The 23120-nt window shown below is 41.9% G+C and overlaps 2 protein-coding genes across 4 annotated transcripts in view; both read right to left on the reverse strand.

Annotated features, from left to right (window-relative positions):
• tdgf1 (teratocarcinoma-derived growth factor 1) overlaps positions 1–1299 on the reverse strand; it is a 15456-nt gene extending 14157 nt beyond the window's left edge. For both annotated transcript variants that reach the window (XM_087174980.1, XM_023409721.2), the window contains exon 1: positions 385–1299. The gene's annotated coding sequence lies outside the window, so the exon portion shown is untranslated. The remainder of the gene's footprint in view (positions 1–384) is intronic.
• Positions 1300–1370: 71 nt separating this feature from the next.
• Positions 1371–21215, reverse strand: LOC111657510 (uncharacterized). Of its 2 annotated transcripts, XM_087174979.1 has the most exons (7): positions 20914–21215; positions 16958–17099; positions 15572–16019; positions 7788–8030; positions 7359–7606; positions 3952–5800; positions 1371–3468 (listed from the first exon to the last, which is right to left on the reverse strand). In XM_087174979.1, the coding sequence occupies exons 2-7, from the start codon at positions 17089–17091 to the stop codon at positions 2962–2964; spliced, it is 3429 nt and encodes a 1142-aa protein (XP_087031105.1). In that variant the 5' UTR covers positions 17092–17099; positions 20914–21215; the 3' UTR covers positions 1371–2961. The 2 variants fall into 2 exon arrangements, with proteins under 2 accessions (XP_087031105.1, XP_087031104.1); XM_087174978.1 differs by having other exon boundaries at positions 1371–5800.
• Positions 21216–23120: the final 1905 nt, after the last annotated feature.

Genomic DNA, 23120 nt, shown 5'->3' on the forward strand with positions numbered 1-23120 from the left:
TGTGAAAATCTGCCCATAATTTGGCTTCTACATGGCTTCAAACAACTGCAAATTATGAGAAACCCGTTACTTCTTTTCAAAAACCGAAAAGACCGTGAGAGACACTGAAGCCAGAAGTTTCTACAGTCTCTATTTTATTCAGATATTCCTTAAAATGAGTGAGTAAGCTCAGTGCGAAGACAGAGTGATATTCTTTTGAAAAAAAAAGACCATTACATTAGGTGTCAATGAGAGTGAGACAGGTATTGCTGCCGGACTATCATCATATATATCATTTGCGCTGTTATGTATTTTTAGACTAATACATGAAAAAAGAAAGTTGAAGAGGAAGCAATAACTCAGTTAAACTGCTGTAATGAAGGCAAAAGTAGAGTTATAACCAACCAGTCTGATGTGCAGAGAAGTATGTGTGGTTGTTCTGTCACTGCCTGGCGTCATTTGGATCTGAGCCATGTGCAATGTCATTGCACTTTGGTCTGGCAAATCATAGGGTGCAGATTTATCAACATGTGTCCTGCTGCCTTCAGGTGCTACAGGGATTTATTGAACTGAAGGAGGAGCTTTTAAAGCTGTGGAGAACAGATAATGTAAGAATCAGATTAATTTATAGGTGAATAGGAATTTAACAACTGTCCTGCTTTAACCACAATAAATATTGATTTTGATGCCATGTTAAACAAACACATCTACTGGTTGGAGAGTGTTTACTTAAAACAGTTTGAAGCATTATTTTGTCATTGCTGAACATTTACTTTACCCTTGCTGATAAAATCACCAGACTGGCCTCAAAGAGATGTTCCACCAGAAACGACATTGTTAATTTACCACCAAAATGCCAACAACTGAGGCTTTTTGTGCTGCCTCATTTGAATGAACCTCCTACCTGTTTGCTGCTCTCTGCACCTTGCTCTGTCTCTCTCAGTACGAGGGTGAACAAGAGTCACGTGACTTCGTTCTGGTGGCAAGTATTCACTTCTCTGACAGCTGAGCAACAATGGATAACTAGAAAATTCCAGGGAAATTTTGAGTGCCACAGGGGCTACTGCTGGGATGAATACATGATTTATTTCCAGTGTTCAAAAGTCACCCTGATCATATTCCAGATATGAATATATGATGTGACCATTTATGGCATGAGATTAATGGTTTCTAATTGATATAGTCATACAATGACCTCATCAACATTTTTCATTGTTTATTTCTATTAAACTGTCACACCATCTACTGCTGGCTGCAGATTTGGGCTGCTGTGTGTTCAGATCCTGAACCATCCACAACTATCAGTAATTATTGTTAAATATTTGTTGCTACTTGGTACTGTAATGCTAAATATAATAAAGGTTTGTCACATACACAACAACACAGATTAGTTTGTTTGATACATTTATGGTTCATAACTTTAATAAAAGTTGCAGTTTAATATTTCATATTTAAACAATGCTGTAAAAATGCTCATCATTATACAAACTGTTAAGACTGAATTGTGCATCTACACCATCAAAAATTATCTCACTTGACACGTTCTACATATAGTGACACAGCATCACGTCACTTAGAGATTTTTCATATTCCCAGAATGTAACTACCTCAACATGCTGACTGTCTTTGTATCAAATTAATTAGTTGGCGAGACTGTTCAAAATGACAATGAAGTGATATTGGTTGGAACTTAGCTTTCTAGCAATTGAAGTTAGTTAGCTAACATTAGCATGTTGTGACAGAGGTCAAGGAAATTGGCTACAATGGTACAAGAAACACAATGGCACCTTAAGCACAAGAAACAAGACAGTTCTCATGGTGATGTACAAGCACACTAACTAAAATCTCATAGTCTGCACTTACCCTTTGTTTTATCACGCTGTACTTATGCAGGCTTTATACTCGGTCAATAACTTTGGAAACCCTCCCAACACCTTTCCAACATGAGACTGGGGAAGGGTCTGTTTCCGAACATTTCTGTAATGATCCAACATTCACACCCATTTTACACCATGATTGGCCAGGTGTGTGCAGATGGGAAAGGAGCCAAGGATTGAACTGGTTTGTGTCAGTTTTCATGTGAACAACTGAGGCTGCGTCCACACTACTCCATTTTTGTTTCAAGATGCATCGCTTTTCCTACTTTTCCTCCTCCCATCCACATGACTCCGGAGTTTTCAAGCCTCAAAAACGGAGACTTTCAGAAATGGCCCCGTTTTAGTTTGCAAACTCTTTGGGGTTGTGCTTTATTTAGAAAACTCTGGGGTTGTGTTGTAGTCTGGACAGGCTGAGACCTTTGTAAAACTATAACACCCACAGTCTCTCCTGATTGTGTCATCAGCCTCGACTACCAGTGGTGAATACAACATGATAATGAATTACAGTGTTATTGACCTTGTTGTCTTTGCTAGCAGCTATTGTAGCAGCTTTGCTGTTCCTCGTTCAGAGGATTTACTGCAACTAATCAACTGCAGAGAGATAATCTGCTTCCTATCTACACCGGCTCACGCATGATGCATGATGAGTATGTGAATGGTCATGTGATGTATGAGTGTTCAGGTGTGTTGGTAATTTTTGGTTGAAAACACAGTTTTAAAATCAAAAAATATTAGTGTGGATGTATCCTGAATGCCACGCTATGGATGTCCCTAACCCTTAACCTCCTGTGGTGAGTAAGATGGTGTCATAACCAACAGACCCGATGACCCAAGCTATAAAAATAAAGTTTCCCAAGAATCTAAACTACACAAATTGTAAAATTTAGGTTGAAACGAAGAAGTAGCTGATAAAAGTATCAACAAGTGAATCTGAGCAGATAGTCAGTGTCTGCCATGGTACATTGGTATAGTTTAGATACTTTGATACTGATTGCCATGAACATATTGTAACACATTCAATACCTCAGTATTGAGGTTTGAAACCAGCCCCTCCAACTTTGCTGTGTTTCTACATTCTCAAAATGTCCCTGCCCTACTTCACAACTCATAATCTTAAATTAATGTCATCCCCTTCGTCTTCATCTTCTTCTTCAGTGTTTTCTTCCTTTGCTGCAGTCTTGCTCATCTTCCAGCTGAGATTCCATTCCCTTTTTGTCATACCATTTTCTTCAAGCGTCAGTCCCATGTATCTCTGACTCCGGTGCTTGGTGGAGAAACACATCACCTCGTCCTCGTCCGGTTTCTTCCAGCGACAAATCCTCCATGACTCTTTCCAAGCCTGCCACTCCTCCTTTTCCTTGTCCTCCTCAACCTCCTCTTCATTCTCATCTCCTGCTTTGTGAGCAACCGCCACCATCCATGACTGCTTCCAGGAGGAGAAGGAGGTGTATAGTTTATGGAACTGCAGGTGGAGCGGGACATCGGGTTTGCGTTTGACTCGTTTACGTGACTTCTTTTCCTCCTTTCCTTCTTCTACTTTGTTGTCCTCCTTCCTGTCCACTTTCTCATAGTCTTTAGTCTCCTCCTCCTCGTCTTCAACTTCATCCTCCTCCTCCTCATTGTTTTCCTCCTCTTTCCTGTCCACTTTCTCATCATCCTCAGTCTCCTCCTTCTCACTGTCGACTTCATCCTCCTCCTCATTGTTGTCCTCCTCCTTCCTGTCCACTTTCTCATCATCCTCAGTCTCCTCCTTCTCATTGTCGACTTCATCCTCCTCCTCCTCATTGTTTTCCTCCTCTTTCCTGTCCACTTTCTCACCATCCTCAGTCTCCTCCTTTTCATTGTCGACTTCATCCTCCTCCTCATTGTTGTCCTCCTCCTTCCTGTCCACTTTCTCATCATCCTCAGTCTCCTCCTTCTCATTGTCGACTTCATCCTCCTCCTCCTCATTGTTGTCTTCCTCCTTCCTGTTCACTTTCTCATCATCCTTAGTCTCCTCCTCCTCATCCTTGACTTCATCCTCCTCTTCATTGTTGTCCTCCTCTTTCCTGTCCAATTTCTCATGGGCCTTAGTCTCTTCCTCCTCGTCTTCAACTTCATCCTCCTCCTCCTCCTCCACCTCCTCCTCACTGTTCTCCTGCTTGTCCACTTTCTCATCGTTGTCTTCGTCCCCTGCGGTGGCCATTTCATCGTTCTCAGTCTCCTCTTCCTCATCTTCCACTTCATCCTCCTCCTCCTCATTGTTGTCCTCTTTTTTTTGTACTTCCTTTTTGTCTTTATCATTGACTTCATCCTCCTCCTCCTCCTCATTGTTGTCCTTCTCTTTCTTGTGTACTTCCTCTTTGTCCTTCTCATTAGTGTCATCCTCCTCCACATTCACTTCTTTACTGTGCTCTTCTTCATCTTCTACGTCTTTCTCCTGGTCTCTGTCCATTTCATCCTTGTCTTCTCCTTCCTCCTCCTCCACTTCTTCACCAACATTATCTCCGTCTTTATCCTTTTCATATTCTTCATTTTTCACCTCATTTTCTTTATCCTCCCTTTCATTTACTTCTTTGTCCTCCTCCTCGTCTACATCTTCTTCTTCCTTTTGCTCGTCTTCTTCGTCCTCCTCCTTGTGTACTTCATTCTTCTCTTCCTTATCTTTCTCTTCCTTTTCTTTGTCTAGTTCCCCATGTTCATCCTCCTCATTTACTTCTTCATCATCCTCATCCTCTTCATCTGCTTCTTTGTCCACCACCTGCTTGTTTACATCTTTTTTCTTTTCCTCATTTTCTCCGTCCTCCTGCTCCTGCTCCTCTTCCTTTTTATGTACCATTTCTTCCTCCTCTTCCTCTTCCTTTTCCTCATTTTCCTTTTCATTTGTCATTTTTTCCTTCTCCTCCTTTACCTCTTTATTCTCCTCCTGCTCAGCTTCTCTGTCGTCCTCTTCATCTTCTTCATCCTCCTCACTATTTTTGTTTTTGTCCTCCTCCTGCTTGTGTACTTGTTGGTCCCTGTCCTTCTCTTCCTCTACACACGCATCCTCCTTGCCTTCATCGTTACATCCCTCCTCCTTATGCACGTCATTGTCTTCATCCTTCTCGTTTATTTCTTCATCTTCCTTCTCCTCTTCCTCCTTATCCTCATGTACTTTTTTGTCTTTCTCCTCATTAGTTTCTTTGTCCTCCTCTTCCTCCTCTTCTTCCTCTTTCCTTTCATGCATTTCCATGTCCTTCTCATTAACTTCTTCATCCTCCTGCTCTTCTACTCTTTCATCCCCTTCGTCATTAATTTCTTTGTCTTTGTCCTTCTTTTCCTTGTCTACTTCTTTGTGCTCCTCATTTTCATCAACATCTTCCTCCTCATTCTCCTCCTCCTCTTCGTCTACTCCTTCATCCTCCTCCTCTCCTATGTCATCCTCCTCCTCCTCCTCCTCCTCTTCTACTGCTTCATCCCCTTCATCGTCATTAATTTCTTTGTCTTTGTCCTTCTTTTCCTTGTCTACTTCTTTGTGCTCCTCATTTTCATCAACATCTCCCTCCTCATTCTCCTCCTCCTCTTCATCTACTCCTTCATCCTCCTCCTCTCCTTCCTCCTCCTCTTCTACTGCTTCATCCCCTTCATCGTCATTAATTTCTTTGTCTTTGTCCTTCTTTTCCTTGTCTACTTCTTTGTGCTTCTCATTTTCATCAACATCTCCCTCCTCATTCTCCTCCTCCTCTTCATCTACTCCTTCATCCTCCTCCTCTCCTATGTCATCCATATCCTCCTCCACTTCCGTTTCTTCTTCTTCCTCCTCTGGTTGCATCCATCCTCTCGGAGTCCTCCAGGCTTCCGTCCACTCTGTACTGTCTATGATCTTGTCGTCCAGCTGTGATGTGAGGAGGAGATTTGTGCTTCTACGTCTCCTCATCATCATGTCACTGTGTTCATGATGGGCCACCAGTGAAGCCTTGCGCCACCTGTGGATATAGTTTGAGTATTAGTTTGATCAGATCAGTTTGATAAACAGTAGAACATGTTTATGATGACAATATGTTGCTTAAATTGGATATGGGCCAATCCACTATCCGTTCTCTCCCTAACCAAGTAGTGTTTGTGCCAAACCTTAACCATAGAGATGAAACATCAGCAGTGATTTGTAATGGTACTGATGTGTGGCAGTCACAAAACAATGTGATGACTTTCGATATAGGCTTATTACGGACATATCAGTATCACAGTATACTGTATGTAACAAGACAAGTGTAGCACAGAAAGCACAAAGAAGTTTATTTTTCAGTTCTTCTGGGGAGGGATACTTCTCAGAAAAATGTTCATGTTTTAACAAGCATTATGTGTTAAAGTCTCGTCTCTGAAGTCTAGTTGTATTCTAACTCCACAAAGCTCTGTAGCACTATAATAAATGTTCTGTATAATACCTGAGTTGACATTTGTATCATGGAATTAATTTCTTGCAACTAATGTATGTCAGTAATTTCAATATTTGAATTATTGTTAACATTAACATGAACATAAATTGTATTCTCATGACACATTTTGTGCAAAAAATGTAATTTTGTGATGCAGCATTTTGACATTTTCTCTCACACAGTGCAATGACACACAATCCTGCCAAAAAGTATTCATAAAAACAATGCAGTTATTGCACAGAAGTGTTGAAAGCACAGAAGAACATCTATGACTGAAACACCAGCTTATTAAATGGAAACTTTTCAAGAAGAGAGTTTATAGTATGTTGTGCACATTAGTTATACTGCATATCCTTATAGGGTCACAGGGGGATGGAGCAAATCCCAGCTGACATTGGGTGCCAGTCTATCACAGGGCTGACATGTCACACTCACATTCACACCTACGGGTACTTAAGAGTCGCCAATTAACCTAACCAGCAACTCTTTGGACTGTGGGAGGAAGCCGGAGTTCTCTTAGCATACTGTTGCAAGCACAGGGAGAACATGCAAAGTCCACACAGAAAGGCCCCAGGCCCAAGAAACTTCCTGCTGTGAGGGGACAGTGCTAACCACTGCACCATTTGCACAATTTTGTTAATTAAATTACACAAAATAAGTAATGTGATACTAAAGTTTGGGGATGGGGAGAGGCACTTATAATCTAAGCACAGGAGGAGCAAGGAAGAACTTTGTTCGGGCAGTTAATCACTCCAGCATTGTACATGATCATGATGCTGATCATGTTATATGATGGTTAGTTAATGTTTCAGAATCTTTGGTTACTTTTGTGTTGCTCTCTGCACCCAAAACCAACAATATCCTATTAACAAGTGTGTGTGTATCCAGACCCTGATATATTGATTCCTCTGTGCAATAGAGCTCAAAATAGAGATTAATTCAATGAAAACAGTCCTGAACAAATTCACCATTTCCAACTGTTTGAGTAACATTTGATAGAAATGAATGAGCCTCTTTTAAAAAATGAAGCTATATCCTCAGTAGGGGCCTGGGATTGAGTGCCAAAGAAAACTGCATCAGCCATAGGACACACTCAGCAGCACCCCACCTGATCTGCTGCCTGTATCCCCAGCTGGAGCTCCAGTTTCTTTCGCGCTCTTTGACTTCTTCTAGAGGAGCTGCAGAAAGCAGCCAGGAGATGCTCCAGTCAGGCAGGAACACATCATTTATCCTCATCATCACTGTGGTGTCAGTGCTTAAGAAGCTTGCGGTTGGTGTCTCATCATCTGCGATGTCTTCTGCTTCAAGTTCTGTCCCAGACAGTTTCCATGAGTCCTCCCAGCCCAAAAGCTCATCCTGTTTGTCGATCACAACGTACATTTTCAATTACAGTCCTGGTTGCATGTAGCATCTGGCCACTGACTTACACACACAGCTTGTGTTAGCATTTCTGTCTTAATTTGATTCTAAGTGGAAAAACTGAAAGAGCAAAAAACAACAACAAGAAAACAGTAACTGTAATCATGATGATCCCCACCTGCTCCTTTAATTGCTGTACTTCATCAGACTTGTCGCTGAGGTTTTGTGGGTAATCAGGCCAGATACAATCCCAGTTCTTTTTCTGCTGTCTGAAGGCAAAGTTCATGATCTTCCATGTACCGGCCCAGATGGGAAGAGAATATTCTGCTAATTTAGCTTTGCAAACTAATTCTCTATCAAACAAAATCTCCCACTGGAACTGTTTCTCCTCAGAGAGCTCCGAATAGCCTGGACTCTTCACCTGGAAAGAACAACGACAACAAAAGATGGTTTACAAAATCTTAACTGGTCACTTTGTATCTATCTCATAATTGTGTGTCTTCTCTTCTGGTCTGGTGAGGTCATGGATGAATTAGTTTGACAGATGTTGTTTCCAGTGGTTGAGACGAGGGGCAGCTCTTCTCTTCACACAAATATCAACACAAACCCTTTGTCTTCCTCAGTGGATGAATGAAAGCTACTGCTGCTTTTTGCTTTGGATGTTCAAACTCAAAATCACTCTGGAAACTCAACATCTAGTTTGTGTTCCAGTTCTATACTAGAGAATACTTTCATTACTATGCATGTAGTAGCATATTTAACCTGTAGGTTATTGTCAGTGGTGTGCAGACTGAATATGCATATATACTGAATATGAGACATTATTGTCCCACAATGCAATTTCCTTTTTGTAAAAGAAATTGTTGCTGTATCTGTTAAATCCCTGAACCCCACGGCTGTGCACGGCATCGAAAAACCACCTTTCTTTGAAAAATGAATAAAAATAATAATTTATCATAGCCAGAAGCTGTAAAGAGTGAGGGAACCGAAACGTTCCTTACCGTAACGGTCCCTTGAACTCACCATGAGGGACATACGCCGTGGGAAGATCGTGGGTGAATGAGGAAGGGGAGACATATGAAACGTAAAAGGTTTGAGTTCTAAAACACATTTATCATGACACAAAAAGGATATAGACTGAAGACAGATGTTAGTAAGTTACTGGAAGATAGTTTTAGCTGTGAGGACGAAGAAAATGAGCGGATTTCAAGCGACTCAGACGAGAATTCCAAGCCGTCAGTGTAACTAGGGCTTATATCGTCCTATTTCAGACCTTTTTAAAAAAAAAAAAAAAAATTTAGCTGCTGTATCTCTATAATATGTGTCTGGGTTATATTTATAAATAATGTAATAGCTTCTGACAGGTTTTCAAGAGACTTGGGATTTTCTTCGCCTCTTGGGATGGGAACGACGTTGCAGTCACGAGTCTGAAATATGTCAATAATTTATCATAGTCCATTACCATATTTTATCTCTATAATAGGTGTCTAACTCCTAAGTGCAGCAAGTGTGGTGGTGCTGCACTGTGCCTGATATTAGACAGGAACTGATGCAGACTGGCATGACTATGGTTCCCCTGCATGCCTGTAGTAGAAGTGTTGTGTATAGTTGCTTTGAATTATATGTAAATAGTTGAAGTCACTTGGTTTTTACAGTTATAAACATGTCAATAGTTCAGCATGTACAGCATATGGAGCCCTCAAATAATTTTTCCTTCATTCCTAACACTTAAGTGCACTTGAAACAAGGTTATATATATCGCCTAGATTTTTTTTTTAAAGAATTTCCATATAAATTATCAAAGAACAACATATTTCTTTTTGTTTATTTTTAGTAATTTATGGCACTATAAATGTGTAATGCTACACAAAAGACATTTTGGGCTCTCTACTTCTAGCCATGGTTGTGCTGTTTCAATTGAGGAACAGGACTTTATATTGCAGTGAAAAATGTGGTAAAAACGGCCAGAAACTGCTTGGGGTTCAGAGTTTTTCAGATAAAGGGATGATTTAGTTGTCCTTCATGGTCTCCTACTTCTCAAGCTAATTATGTTAGCTGGAAGATGCATCGTCACAAAACTGAAAACAGGGCTGTTTTTCTTAGTTCATGAAAAATGAGGAAAATGACTGAGGAGACGCACAACTGCAAAGAGTGATGTCATCACAGAGCACACACGCAGTGCAGAGAGCGAGAGATGGTAAAACGGATCACGGTCCAGTGGCGGCTGGCCAATAGGGGGCGCTAGGCGCAGGCCCAGCCCTCCCTGATGGAAAGTGATTTTTTTTTTTTTTCAAAAATAATCGTTCAAAATAAGTAATAACTGCTTATTCTACAAATAAATGTCTTTTAAATTATCAAGAACGAGCCATATATATAATATGAACCATTATATAGGGGGTAATTTGTGTCCATGGTCATTTCCCCTCTCCTGGGGCTCTAGAAAAGTCACCCCAGCACTGCAGCAGCTCAGCCAATGATAGACTGTTGCTGAGACAAAAAAAAACCACATAGCAACGGGTAATTTAGCCAATTAGCGTCATCAAATTTGATGAACTTGGGGCGCTGAAAATATCGCCCCAAGCCTATAAGTATCCTAGCAACCAGAAACAAGTGCGGGAAATCGAGATGGCGGCGTCAAGTAGAAGAACAAGAACACACAGTGCTTCAGCTACCCCTAAATTTTGTAAAATCTCTCTTGCTAAACCCCTTCAAAGGGGAAGTTTGGGGAAGAACTTTGTGTTAAAGAACTTGGACCTGAGAAGCCCGGTCTGAATTTAACACAGCAGACACAGGAGAAAGGTAAAACTCACCAGAGGAGCTTCTCTCTGAACTGGTATGACATGAAGGCTTGGCTAACTGGATGTAGTTTTGCAAATGCAGTATTCTGCTTCCCGTGTTTACTTTTTAAAATGCTGGGGACAGATACTACATGGACTGTAACAGGAGTTAAAGACCTAAAACATTTATCAGCGGATTAAAAAACATGAATTCTCGAAGGTGCACATGAACAGTGCCATCAAGCTCGCCATGCTAGGCAGGACTAGCAGAGCCGAGCAGCTGGATAAGGACACAGGATTGCAGCTTCCAAACACGACCGCTGACACAGTCGCCACTGCCGTGTTGGAAAGGCTGAAGACTATTCTTCCTGAGGGACAACGGGGAAAACTAATCGCCCAGGTCTATCACGGAGCTGCCGTGTTGAGTGGAGCCACAGGTGGCGTGCAGCGCAAGGTTCAAGACGTGTATGGGAGTGCCCACTACGTTCACTGTTATGCTCATCAGCTGAACCTGATAATGCAGCAGGCAACATCCCACATCACCAAGGTCGGCGCTTTTTTTTCAGATCTTGGTGGATTTGCTGCATTTTTCTCCAGGTCATTCAAGCGAACTGCTGTGCTTGATCAAGTGGTTGCACGCAGACTTCCTTGACCTTCAACAACAAGGTGGAACTTTCACAGTTGTGCTGTTAACACCATTTATGAGCACAAGGATGACCTCCTGAAGTGTTTTCAGACCATCAGAGAGAAAGGTGAATTTGATGCAACAACTGCATTGAGGCTTGGGGTTTTGAGAGAATGCTGGAAGATGAAGAAGATTTGTTTTTTCCTGGCATTTTTTCACAAGATCATGGCACATGTAGACTTGCTGTTGAACCAGCTGCAGAAGAGGAACATCGACTCTGACTACATCAAAGGAGTCATTCAGAGGTTCACCAACAGCATACAAGCTATCAGGTAGCTATGTCATTTTTCACATTGACTGATATAATGTTTATGGAAAGGACAAAGATAAATTACATGTCTGAACACAGTAGAATAACTCATAATTTTAGCAATAATAATTAGCCATTTTTCACAATTTTAAATCCAGTTGGGATGAGCTAGTAGAAATGTATTAATGTAGTGACAATACACAGTGCTGGACTAATTTTATATCTCCAGCATGTAGGTTTCTTAAGCTGTAATTGTGCACAGTGACTTATGTATCTTCTGTTTTGTATCAGGGACTCTGTTCCTCCATCTGTGCAGCAGCCATCCACAAAGAAACGGAAGGCACTAGGCCAAGAGGAGCAGCACCAGCTAGCTACAGAGGTAAGCTGTAACATTGTTCTTTATACAGGACATGAGGTGTTTTACCTTCGGTATCTTTGTTTGTCTTCAATTCCTGTATAAATATAACAGTTAGCCTACGCATCTTAATATTTTGAACTATTCACCACACAGCTACTGAAGAAAGCAAAGACGCCGAAATGTTTAGATGTAGTTTTTTCATATTTATGATATTTAACAATAACCTCTCCTTGTTTTTCATACAATTATATGGTCAGCTTGTAAGGAGATACTAATGATATTTACATGGTGAGATATGAACATTTAATTCTACTGTTTATTATGTGTAGTGACTGTTTTTTAAAATGATGCATCATTTCATAGGTATCTGATACCATTCTGAGGCATGTCTTTCACCAAGCACCTCATCAGTGCCACTCTGCTGCAAGGAGACTTGTTCCCCCAACACAGTGCAAAGTTCCCGGATTCAGCGCTGGAAACCACTGTGGAATTCTACCACACACTGGACAAGGCCAAACTGAAGACAGAATTGTCCCTGGTGTATGAAAATGAAGAGTTCAAGGCTTGCAGTGGTGCACTGGCTCTCTTCCAGGTTTTCATGGAAAACAACCTCCAGGACACATTCAGCGAGACTGTAAGTCTTCTTAAGATTCTCATCACCACACCGATGACTACAGCAGAATCAGAGAGGTGCTTCTCTACTTTAAAGAGGATAAAAACATTCCTTAGGCACATGGCACAAGACCGCCTGAACGCACTGGCTATGCTAAAAGAAGTTTGCTACTCAGAACGACCGAAGAGCAAAGTTCATGTACAAATAAGAGCACTCACTCACACACACACACACACACACACACACACTCTCAAACTCACTCACTCACTCACTCACTCACTCACTCACTCCCTCACTCAATCAATCACACAAAAAAAACCCACACATATACAACTCAGTATTTGCACACAGTCCCCAGGTTTCAAGGGGGTGAGACATAAATGCTGGTTAGACTCCAATTGGTACATTTTATGTTCCTATGCCAGTTTTTCTGTATAGTGTATAGTTAACTTTAATCATCATCCACCTGTAAATATTATAATAATATACAATAATATTGTAATTTTGTATTAAGAGTATTCACTAATGTATTTAATCCAATTGCTACATTTTATGTTCCTATGACACAGTTTTTCTTTGTATATGTCATGTTTTGCCATGGCAGACACTTTTTGTTAGTTTTATTTTGGACTTTTTGCACTTCCTGTTTTATTTTGTATTGGTTTCCTGGTGTGTCAGTGTTTTTGCTTCTTGTGTGGTGATTGTCTGCCCCGCCCTAATGTGTTTCACCTATGTTGAAAAATGTCCCCTTTCTGGGGAACTCGCCTGGCAATCTTCAGGGGATCTCGTGGAGGCCACAGTAAGCGAGGTAATCATGGCTCCCGTCGCCATGGGGAGGCTCGGCCTCGGCCTAAGCCCCAGGTTTCTCGCTTCCGGCCCAGGCCAAAGTCCAAGGTCCCTAGCTTCCAGCCCTAGCCCCAGCTACCCCGGTGTCCAGAACCTCTACTCCCCTGTGAGAAGGGGCCCTCACCAACTACCCTGGCTGACGCATCAGCTGTTCCAGCGTCGGGGGTTCCAGTTGGTGTTTCGTCGGCTCCTGCCCCACTTCCTGGGTCGACCATCCCGGCTGGCGCATCAGTTGTCTCAGCATCGGGGGTCCTGGTCGATTCTTCCCTGGCTCCTGAATTGGGTGGGCTGGACAAAGTCTCCCCTGCTCCTCCTGTCCTGTCGCCGGTCCAGCTGACTCCTGACTCTGGTTCCCGGTCAGTGGTCCGGCCGATCCCTGCTCCTTGTTCCCTATCGGCAGTCCGGCCGATTCCTGTCCCTCCTGTCCTGTCGGCGGTCCAGCTGACTCCTGACTCTGGTTCCCGGTCAGTGGTCCGGCCGATCCCTGCTCCTTGTTTCCTGTTGGCGATCCGGCCAATTCCTGTCGCTCCTGTGGTTTCGACGGCCGCTGCTCCGTGTTCCCCGATGGCGTCGACGGCTGTTCCTGTCCCCCCTGTGGTGTCGGTGGCCGCTGCTCCTTATTCCCCGGCGGCGTCGATGACTACTCCTGTCTTTCCTGTGGTGTCAACGGCCGCTGCTCCGTGTTCTCCAGCGGCGTCGACGACTGTTCCTGACTCTACTGTGGTGTTGGCGGCCGCTGCTCCGTGTTCCCCGGCGGCGTCGACGACCAGTCCTGTCTTTCCTGTGGTGTCTACGGCCGCTGCTTCGTGTTCTCCAGCAGCGTCGGCGACGGCTACTGGTGTGACGTCACCACCTCTCCTGGTTCCTGTTGTGACGTCACCGCCTCTCCTGGTTCCTGATGTGACGTCACCACCTCTCCTGGCTCCAGCCATGACGTCACCCCCACTCGTGGTTCCTGCCAGGGCGCCACCCCCATTGATTCTTGCCCTGACTGCCGGGGCGCCGCCTCTGGTGGTCTCTGCCTCCGTGCCGTCGCCGGTGGCCCCTGACTCTGTGCCGCCTCCGATGGCCCCTGACTCTGTGCCGCCTCCGGTGGTCCCTGACTTTATGCCGCCTCAGGTGGTCCCTGACTCTGTGCCGCCTCCTGTGGTCTGGCCGATCTTTGTTCCTCGTGTCCTGACGGTCGTCCAGCTGACTACTGCCCTTGGTACCAGGTCGGCTCCTGGTCGCCCTCCAGAGGGGCGACGCCATTCTCCGGCTCGACCTCCGGAGAGACCACGTCTTCGTCGCCGTCCTCCGGCTCGCCCTCCAGAGGGGCGACGCCATCTTCCGGAGAGACCCCGTCTTCACCGGCGGCCTCCAGAACAGCTCCATCCGTTTGCCCGATCTCCGGGTCGCCCCACTTAACTGCCAAGCCTGGCCATAAGGCCTCTGCCTCGACCCCCTGAGTTGCCCTGTTTTCCACTGAGCATCAGAAGATGCTGGCCCCTGGATCCCTCCTCCCGCCCGAGTTGTGTTTTGGTTGAGGGTCGTCTGGGATTCGACCCTTAAGGGGGGGGGGTTCTGTCATGTTTTGCCATGGCAGACACTTTTTGTTAGTTTTATTTTGGACTTTTTGCACTTCCGGTTTTATTTTGTATTGATTTCCTTGTGTGTCTGTGTGTTGCTTCTTGTCATGGTGAGTTGGTTCGTCTGTTTAGTTCAGGGTTTGTTCATGTCTCTTCATGTCACGTTCACGTCTTGATTTTTGGTTAAATAAACCTGCCTGCACCGTCTCCCAAGAGTTGACTGCATTTGGGTCTTACTTACCTTGCAAATCCTTGACAGTATATAGTTATTTTTAATCATGATCCACCTGTAAATGTCTCAAGAACTTAAATTTTGTATTAAGAGTATTCACTAATATACATCTCATATCATTGTCATTATCTGTCAAACTGTTGATTTCTAAAGGGTAATTAAATAATTATTGTTTATCCCTAAAACAATGGTATCTTTTGGTTTGGGTTCTTTTATTGGGATAGTTACCTAAAGCTTCTGGCACATACAGCCCCACCTAGAATATTTTTCACCAGCCGCCACTGGTCACGTCTCCTGTAAGTTTCGTGGCCTCCGTGTGAGACGCTTTGATTGGTAATTGTGCATTTTTTAAAACTTACTTTGGGGCTGCGCTCACTCTAAAATCTTGTGGGAAGTCTTTCCTGAAGAGTTAAGGCTGTTGTAGATTTATACCCATGGTTTTAGAAACAACTATTACAATGACTGGTGTGTCCATATGCTTTTGAAGAGCACCTTCTCTTCCGTCTTGGCAAGCCAACATACATCAACTGTGACTTGGTCATGAGGAAAAAACATGGCTGCAACCCTCTGAAAACAGGATCTGGGTTTTAATATGTTTAATGTGAAGATATGAGTGTGTGTCAGTGTCAGTACCTGTTTGTAGGAATTAATCCATTCAGTAGTACATGTCACTCCAGCCTCTGATCTGTACATCTTTGATTTGTACTTCCTGTTGTTAATCAGCTCTATGGTTGTGAATCCTGGGATACTGGTTTTGGACTCTTTGGCTCTCAGGTAAAGATACTTTGGAGGTTTCAGGCTCATCCAGGACTCTTTCCAACACAGCCGGAAGACATCCACCTCTACTTTGCGTTTTGGCCTGCGAGGTTTGGGAGAAGCTGTCCTCCTGAGAGGAGGCGGGGGCAGCGGAGGCTCAGGTTTAAATTTGGGAGGAGGAGGGACGATTTTGAATTTAATTTTCGGTTTGTTTTTATCCATTTCATCTGTGCCGCTGGTGAGCTTCCTGAAGTCAGACATCTCACCTTTCGCCTCGTCTCCATTGGCAACAATCGACCAGTGATAATTCCACTTTGAAAAAAGTCTGCAGATACAAAAACAAACGAAAGAAAATCACTCACTATATTGTTCTCAAATGACGATTATTTTAAATGTCAAACCACCTTCACAAGGCCATAGCACCAGTGTTGCATACTGAGGTTTAACTGCATTAGATGTGTACATTCTTGTGTACTTTGTATATTACTACTTCTATGACAGGTTAAATATTTGCTGTGAAAAAAGCCTATTAGGTGACACCAAATGTGTATGAAATCACACTTCACTTGTTGTATTGCATTTAATATTTAAATGGAATTTAAAGCAGCAAAATTGAATATCTTTGTTTCATTATCTTTGGCGAACACCTATTGCAATTCATGGTAATTGCAGGTTTGTTTTTGAACTGCACTAACTGTTAGTGACTCGTGTTCCTTGTGTTGATAAAACTGTAAAATCATCAGTAGGCTATAGACTCAATCATTACAGTGTTACCTCATTTGTTGACGGTGACATAAAAGACAATTATTTAAATGAAAATCTTGAGATTTCCACTTTAAATAAAAGATAATAAATGTAATAAAAACAAATAGTATGTGACAGTCTAAATTCTGAATCTGAAATAAATGCATTAACGCCCTCAAAAATTCTCACTATGAAGAAAAGTCGTGTGCATGTCATGCTACTGCTAACAAACCCCAACAATTGGTAGCTAGTCTGTGGAGTTAGCTAGCCAGGAAGGTTTTCTTGCCCTCAAATAATCTTTCTTTTTATGATAATTCATTGTATCATAGCCATTGGATGGCTGAGTGACAGCAAAACCCTGAACTCTTCCAGCCAGTTCTGCTCCAGTTTTTGAGGTGCCTGTAGCCACAGTTACATTTTCAAGGTCCGTACTGTATTGTAAGATTAATTTGTATGATGCTGAGGTTTTCCTCACTGTGTGAACTGTTGCCTTATGGTTATAAAATAATTTACTCTCACACTTTGACAGAGCTCTTTTCTTTCCATTCAGCCTCTTGTTTGCACTGGTCCGCAATGCTCTCAGCTCTCTTCTCCCATTGGTCTCTCAGCCTCCCGTTGCTGAACAACCTCTGCTCGTCTTTTTTGGACATCATCCTGTTGCCTAAGAGACACACATAAGCGATGAACAACGAAAACAGAAACAAACATGTCACTTTCTGCATTTCTCCAGTTTAACCTATATTTCTCTGTGGCTGGCGTGTTAAGATGTTGGTAAAGAATCTCCAGGCATCAGATACTTGAGCGTCAGCATTGTGTTCACGAGCTATGCTGTTAGAATTTCAAAACTAGGTAAACAAACAATAAGCAAACACAGAAGTTAGAATTATTATTAGAAAAACATCTATGAATGAGGGTCATTGTCACTACTAAATAGACATCCAATGAGTCTGATGGGTGTTGCATTTACTGTGATCTGATCTGACGCCATGTAGAATTCAACAAACGAATGGCTCAAACAAATAATGATGATAATTAATGTTATTATTATGACTATTTTCAGAATGGGCATGGTGAAAGATGAACAAAAATGGTGACAAATGACCTTGTGCTCAGAAGCCAAAAGACCCGAGATTATGAGTGCGCTCAAATCTGTATCTGCTTCTCCAAATCCGTGCCTGTGCCTTCAATTTTAACATGCAAACTGAGCAGCGCTCAAAAAAGGGTTTTGTGCTTTCTCATCTATATACTTCTGTAATGAGCTCACAATAACAACAAAGCCAACATGCAATGAATCTCTACAGGTGAGTCAGTGGTTTAATTTCCTTTTTCTACAATATAAGAACCAGCCTGTATGTGAGACATCTTTAACTGATCAATCACAGTGAACCTCATTGAGTTACATTTTGGATGATAATGCAGTGCAGTCTTTTAAAGATATGTTCAACATGAAAACATGATGAATTACTTGTACTTCAGACTAAATATGATATAATATTAAGCTGGACAAAGCATAACAAAACACTTGTAAGATCCCTAAAGATTATTTGCTACAAAAAGAAGAGAAAGCCTTCCCTTTGGATTAGAAATATAAATACTAAAAATAAGAAGATTTTTTTGTGCTGCTATTGCTGCAACCAGTATGTCACATCTCTTTAACTTCCTTTCTGCTTCCTCTCTCTTGCTTTGTAAATATTCTACACATTCATCTTCTTTGGTTAGCCCTACTCCACTCACTATATCAAATATCCAAACACAATATGTGTTACGGTCCCAGACGCAAAGACAGGATCTCCACCCTCTTTCTCTCTCTCTTCTCCTGCCTCTCCTGTTCCTCTGCTGCTACTGTGTTTCTCCCTCCTCCTTGTCTGTCATTCCCCAGGGAGGCGCAGCCTGGCTATCTGGCCATGTGGTGGTGCAGCACACCTGAAACTAAGACCCCAGATCATCCACTCATAGCCGGATTATACCAACTCCTATGTGGTAGCTATCAGCTCAAACCTTCGAGTGATTCTTCCTTGTGGTTTTTTCTAGTTATTCCCTGTGCTCACCCTGCATATCCTCTGTCCTAAGCGCACCTGCACTTTCTTCCCTGCTATGGATCTAGAACCCACACCCAAGCCATCAGCTTATCTACCTGCCTGCCTTCACCAGTCTCCATCCGTGAGTGCTCAATTAAACTGTCTCTTTACCAACTCCAGCTCTGAGGTCTGCTTTTGGGTCCTAACCAAACTCAAAGCCTGAAAATATGAAGACAAAACAGAAACTGATTTTCTGATTACTATTCTCCACACTTATAAATAACTGTACAGTATGTGAAATATTAAACGTGCAGAATTTACAAGCTCCATTGTTCATAAAGTACATGCTTACAATACAAGACAGACAGATGAATGTATTAGAACAGTTTTGGTCCACTTCTCAGTGTGGTGTCTTATTTAAGGCCGGCACGTCAAATTGTGACACAAGACGACTGGCCGCACTCTATAATTAGACACAGTACAGCAATATGCTTCATGGAGCAACAACAAGAAGGAAATACCACTGCAGTGTGACTTCATAACAATCAGACAGAAAATCGGCATTGACATGTTATTCACACAGAAATTCTGTTGTCAGGTTTAAACAAACATATACATTGTTTATCAGTTGATAAATGAATGTCAGACTTTTGTTGAGACGTTTCTCCTGTCAAATGTAACATTATGAGAGGAAAACATCAATCTGATCTTTCTTCAGCAGGTTTCAAGCTATGTAAGTTTATTTTCAGAGATAAAGTTAAACCACTACAAATCAAACTATAAACTGATGGAGGACTGGAAAATGATCTATAACTTATGTCCACGTCAAATTGCCTAAAAGCGACTAGACCTGTGTCCTATATGTTGTCGAGTTGTGTTCCTACATTATCCAAAATGTTTCCATCAATTATCAAACCACAGAAATCTGTGATTTTGATCATGGTAATGCTCCATTTCATTGGTCACCTGTCGATTAAGTCATATCCTCATCAGAGATAGGAAGATTATCAACCAAAGAAAGAGAAACAAACCAAGTAAACCTTAGGCAGCTCATCTCCCAGCCCCTCCCTGAACAGCACTGGTTAATCATAGATTTTTTTTAAACAGTTTTATTCAGTTTTACTGATCCCTTTCTGTCAACACTTTGGACTCTTGGATTTAGCGAGTGTGTGTGGATAAATTAGGCTGACCTATCCAAATGATGATAATTAATATTATAAGATTAGCTCATGCCTCCTCCACCACCTCATCATGGTACGTGGTATCAACAGTACCCTCCCCAACATCTTAAGTGTTTAAGTGTGTACAGAAACACTCCGCTATCTGCTACAAATTATATTTACTGTATATACAACTCATTTGTAACAGCAAATACACTTTGAAGGAAACATACCTGCAATCTGGTTACATTTTTTATCTGCGTAATGAGTAAATGATCATTTGCGTATTTGGCAGGTTGCAAAACGGTGATACTTAAAGAAGAGGATTAGGGCCACATGAAAAATTTTGTAGATTTCTTTTTTCATTAAAATTCATCCTGTAATCCTCATTAAAATTCATCCTATTCTTTTTTTCTCTCTCAAAATTAAATTTTTTTGGGGGGCTTATCCTCCATATTCATAACTGAATGTATCTGTAATAGGTTCAATGACAACTTTTGTTTTCCACCAAAATATCTGATCTTGTAGTCCAATATCCACTTTTCTGGAAATGTTTACACACTCACCTGGTTAAGGTAAAGAGAAGATCCTGTGTGAATTTATATTTAACCAAAACCATGATCTTAACCAAAGTGTTCTTGTTGCCTAAACCTCACAGGGGTCTGGATGGGAACCCTGGGCTTTGGTGCCCTAACCCTAACGCATACCATGAACCTCAACCACCTCCTGGCAACTCAAAAAAGAAGTGCTTCATGCATTCAAACAAACAGAATCCACACTTTTACTTTTTTTTGCTGTTGTAGAAAAGATAACTGTTGCTGACATACTTCTGCTACTACAGTAGTAGTCATTTTATGCACGTTGGTTGACACCTGTGGAATACACTGGGATAGAAGAATTAGTAGCCAGTGTTTTTTCATCTTGGGAATGAACATGATATAATTGCTGCTTTTCTGGAGAGTTGAAGCATTGACATGTGTCAACCTATAAACATGTTTCAAGACACCAGAAAAAACAAAAGGTGGAGGTTCTCTGTCACACATCACATGCTACCAGTGCATGTAGTCCTGGGCTGCCTTCAACGGTCACATGACCCCTCTTTGCACACTGTAGTGGTCCCTCCAGAGTGTCAACCTAGCACTAACTTGGCACAAAGACTGCTAATACTGTTCCTTAACAACTAAAAAGAATATCCTTCTTTAAAACATTAAATCAAACCAGAACTGTAAAAATCTCAATCTTTTACAAAATCAGGTGCTATAAATTGAGAGAGATCAGTAAACCATTCCTAACTTACCTGATATCTTTCTGTCTTTCTCACAGTCTGTGTGACTGTTTACATTCCTTGCTGTATCGCGTAACAGTATATGTTACAGTGAACGCCAGTATGTGTTGTCTGTCTGTCTGTCTGTCTCTACCTCTGGGCCAGTCTATCTCTAATCTTTACTGTAGTAAAGTATATAGGTGATCTGTCTCTCTTTGTCTGTCTCTCTCTCTCTCAGCTTGTGTCTGTCTATAAGCTGTTTCTGTAGTTCCTGTTTACCAGCTTGCTCTCAGTCTGTCCTGTTTATCTGCTCTGTGGCGAGGAGGTTTCCCTCCTTACTATTTTTACATTATACGTTAACAGACCCAGAGCTACAGCTCTAAATTTAGTGTCCGGCAATGTGAGGCAATGCCAAACACGAGGAGAGCAACCGGTAGCATGGAAATGTAGAGAAGTGATATGAAATGAATGAAAACACAGAAATGAAATGAATGAAAACACAGAAGTGAAATCAATCTTTATTCAACAGGTGCAATAACAATAACAAACAGGACAGCTGTTAACATGTCTGAGCCAATCACAAACCAATGCTGTGAGCTCACCAGTCCAAAACACAGGCGTGACTTACATTACTGTGACAAGATGCTGCTCCACCTCCACACAACACTCTCATTTCCTGGCAACCAGTCAATCACAGTGAAGAATGTAAAGCATTTCTAAGTACAGAACTGCAGGCGTCCAGGGTTCCTGCATTAAAAGTCATTTCACTAGTACGAAATCGCTGTAATGACGCACATAAAACACAGGAAAATAGACCTGAAGTGTAAACATATGCAGCCTGTGTAAAAAGCTGGGTTGTTGAAATTGATGTCTGAGCTGTCAGATGCATGTTGAGACAGATGCAGCTGAAACACTTGCTGCTATACGTCATGCTGTAACAGCAGTTAGAGCGTCTTTATTTTATGTAATGTAATATATTTCCAAGTTAAATGGAATATGTGAGAGGGGTTTAAATTGAATTTGTCAAAATGTGTGTGCTTTTGCAACCCTTGTTTTTAGATCAGGAGAAAGAGGTCAAAGTTTTTGGCTACTTACATCCAGACACACTTTCTAATTGATACAGTATCTGTCTGACTGAGTTCAAGATGAGTAATCAAAAATGATGAAAATAAATTTTTAACATACTTTGGATGTAACAATGAACAATTTGCTCAGGGACACAGGATCAGAACTTTGCAAAGTGGTGTATCCTGGCTGCATTCTTAAGAGGACATGATCTGTTGTCACCAGCTGTGCCTGCCTTTACCATTGTGTCTCAAAGCATGGCTCCTTTCGCATAGCAACTTTGAAAACGCGCACTTTTCTTTCACTAAAACTTCAGGTTTAAAGCACTTGGTTTTAACACAAGAGTTAGCTAGAGTTTTTCTGAGCCATTAGCTGTTGAACGGAGGTGAAACCCAATACTTACATTTAACAGTGTAATCCTCAGGCTTTCTGTCAGTGTTGTTTGCTTTCATTACTGGTGTGTAATGAATCTTGGGATAGGTTGGGCCACACAGTTGTTCGTTGATCCTTGACTGCCCAGGAAAAGCTCTCAGCTGCATTTGAAGGAGCCTCTGAAATGGGACAGTCTAGTCCACTGTGACGCAGTTGGTCCTCAATTGCAGCCTCTCAAGGATGCAGCCCCTGAATTGGGCCACAGCTATTGTGATTGTGTTAGCATGCTGATGGTAATATTTAGCTCAAAGCACCACTGTGTATGGGTACAGCTTCAAAAAGCTGCTAACATGTCTGTAGCCTTTTGGTCTTGTTAGGACAATACATACATAGTAAATCATTTTGGGATAAAGGTTTTTGTCAATATCATGTGCTCTCCTGATTGTCATTGGAGCTGTTATTTTTCCCTCTATATGCAATATTTTTTATTCACGTGGATGTTAGCATGGAGACCTTGAAGGTTAAAACATTTTTCCATTTAATTTTTAGGAGCTTGGATAGCCTGACAACTATTTCTTCACCACCTACAGAGATGATAAATAAGGCCACATGGGTCAGTGCAGCATGACTCAGCAGAATAAAATGTGTTTGGATTTTACCTGACATGTATATGTGGGATTGATGATACAGGGTGACATCACCAAAACTGTCCATTAATGTCAGTCCACGTGACTTCATGTTTATACATCTTGATTCTTTTGAGAACCCTGAACACACAGAACCTGGAGAAGTGTGCTAAACTG

Source organism: Seriola lalandi, unplaced genomic scaffold, assembly GCF_002814215.2.
Source record: "Seriola lalandi dorsalis isolate HSWRI2012SDOR001 ecotype SW California unplaced genomic scaffold, Sedor1 jcf7180002054404, whole genome shotgun sequence".
In the NCBI taxonomy this organism is placed as follows: Eukaryota; Metazoa; Chordata; class Actinopteri; order Carangiformes; family Carangidae; genus Seriola; species Seriola lalandi.

What these genes read in the sequence shown, in the direction of transcription:
- LOC111657510 (XM_087174978.1), bottom strand. Translation starts at nt 17,091, where the DNA reads ATGATGTCCAAAAAAGACGAGCAGAGGTTGTTCAGCAACGGGAGGCTG. An exon ending in GAAAAGAGCTCTGTCAAAGT is followed by an intron (nt 16,020 to 16,957) that starts GTGAGAGTAAAT and finishes TTGTATCTGCAG; the next exon opens with ACTTTTTTCAAAGTGGAATT. An exon ending in GGATACAGGCAGCAGATCAG is followed by an intron (nt 5,801 to 7,358) that starts GTGGGGTGCTGC and finishes CTATATCCACAG; the next exon opens with GTGGCGCAAGGCTTCACTGG.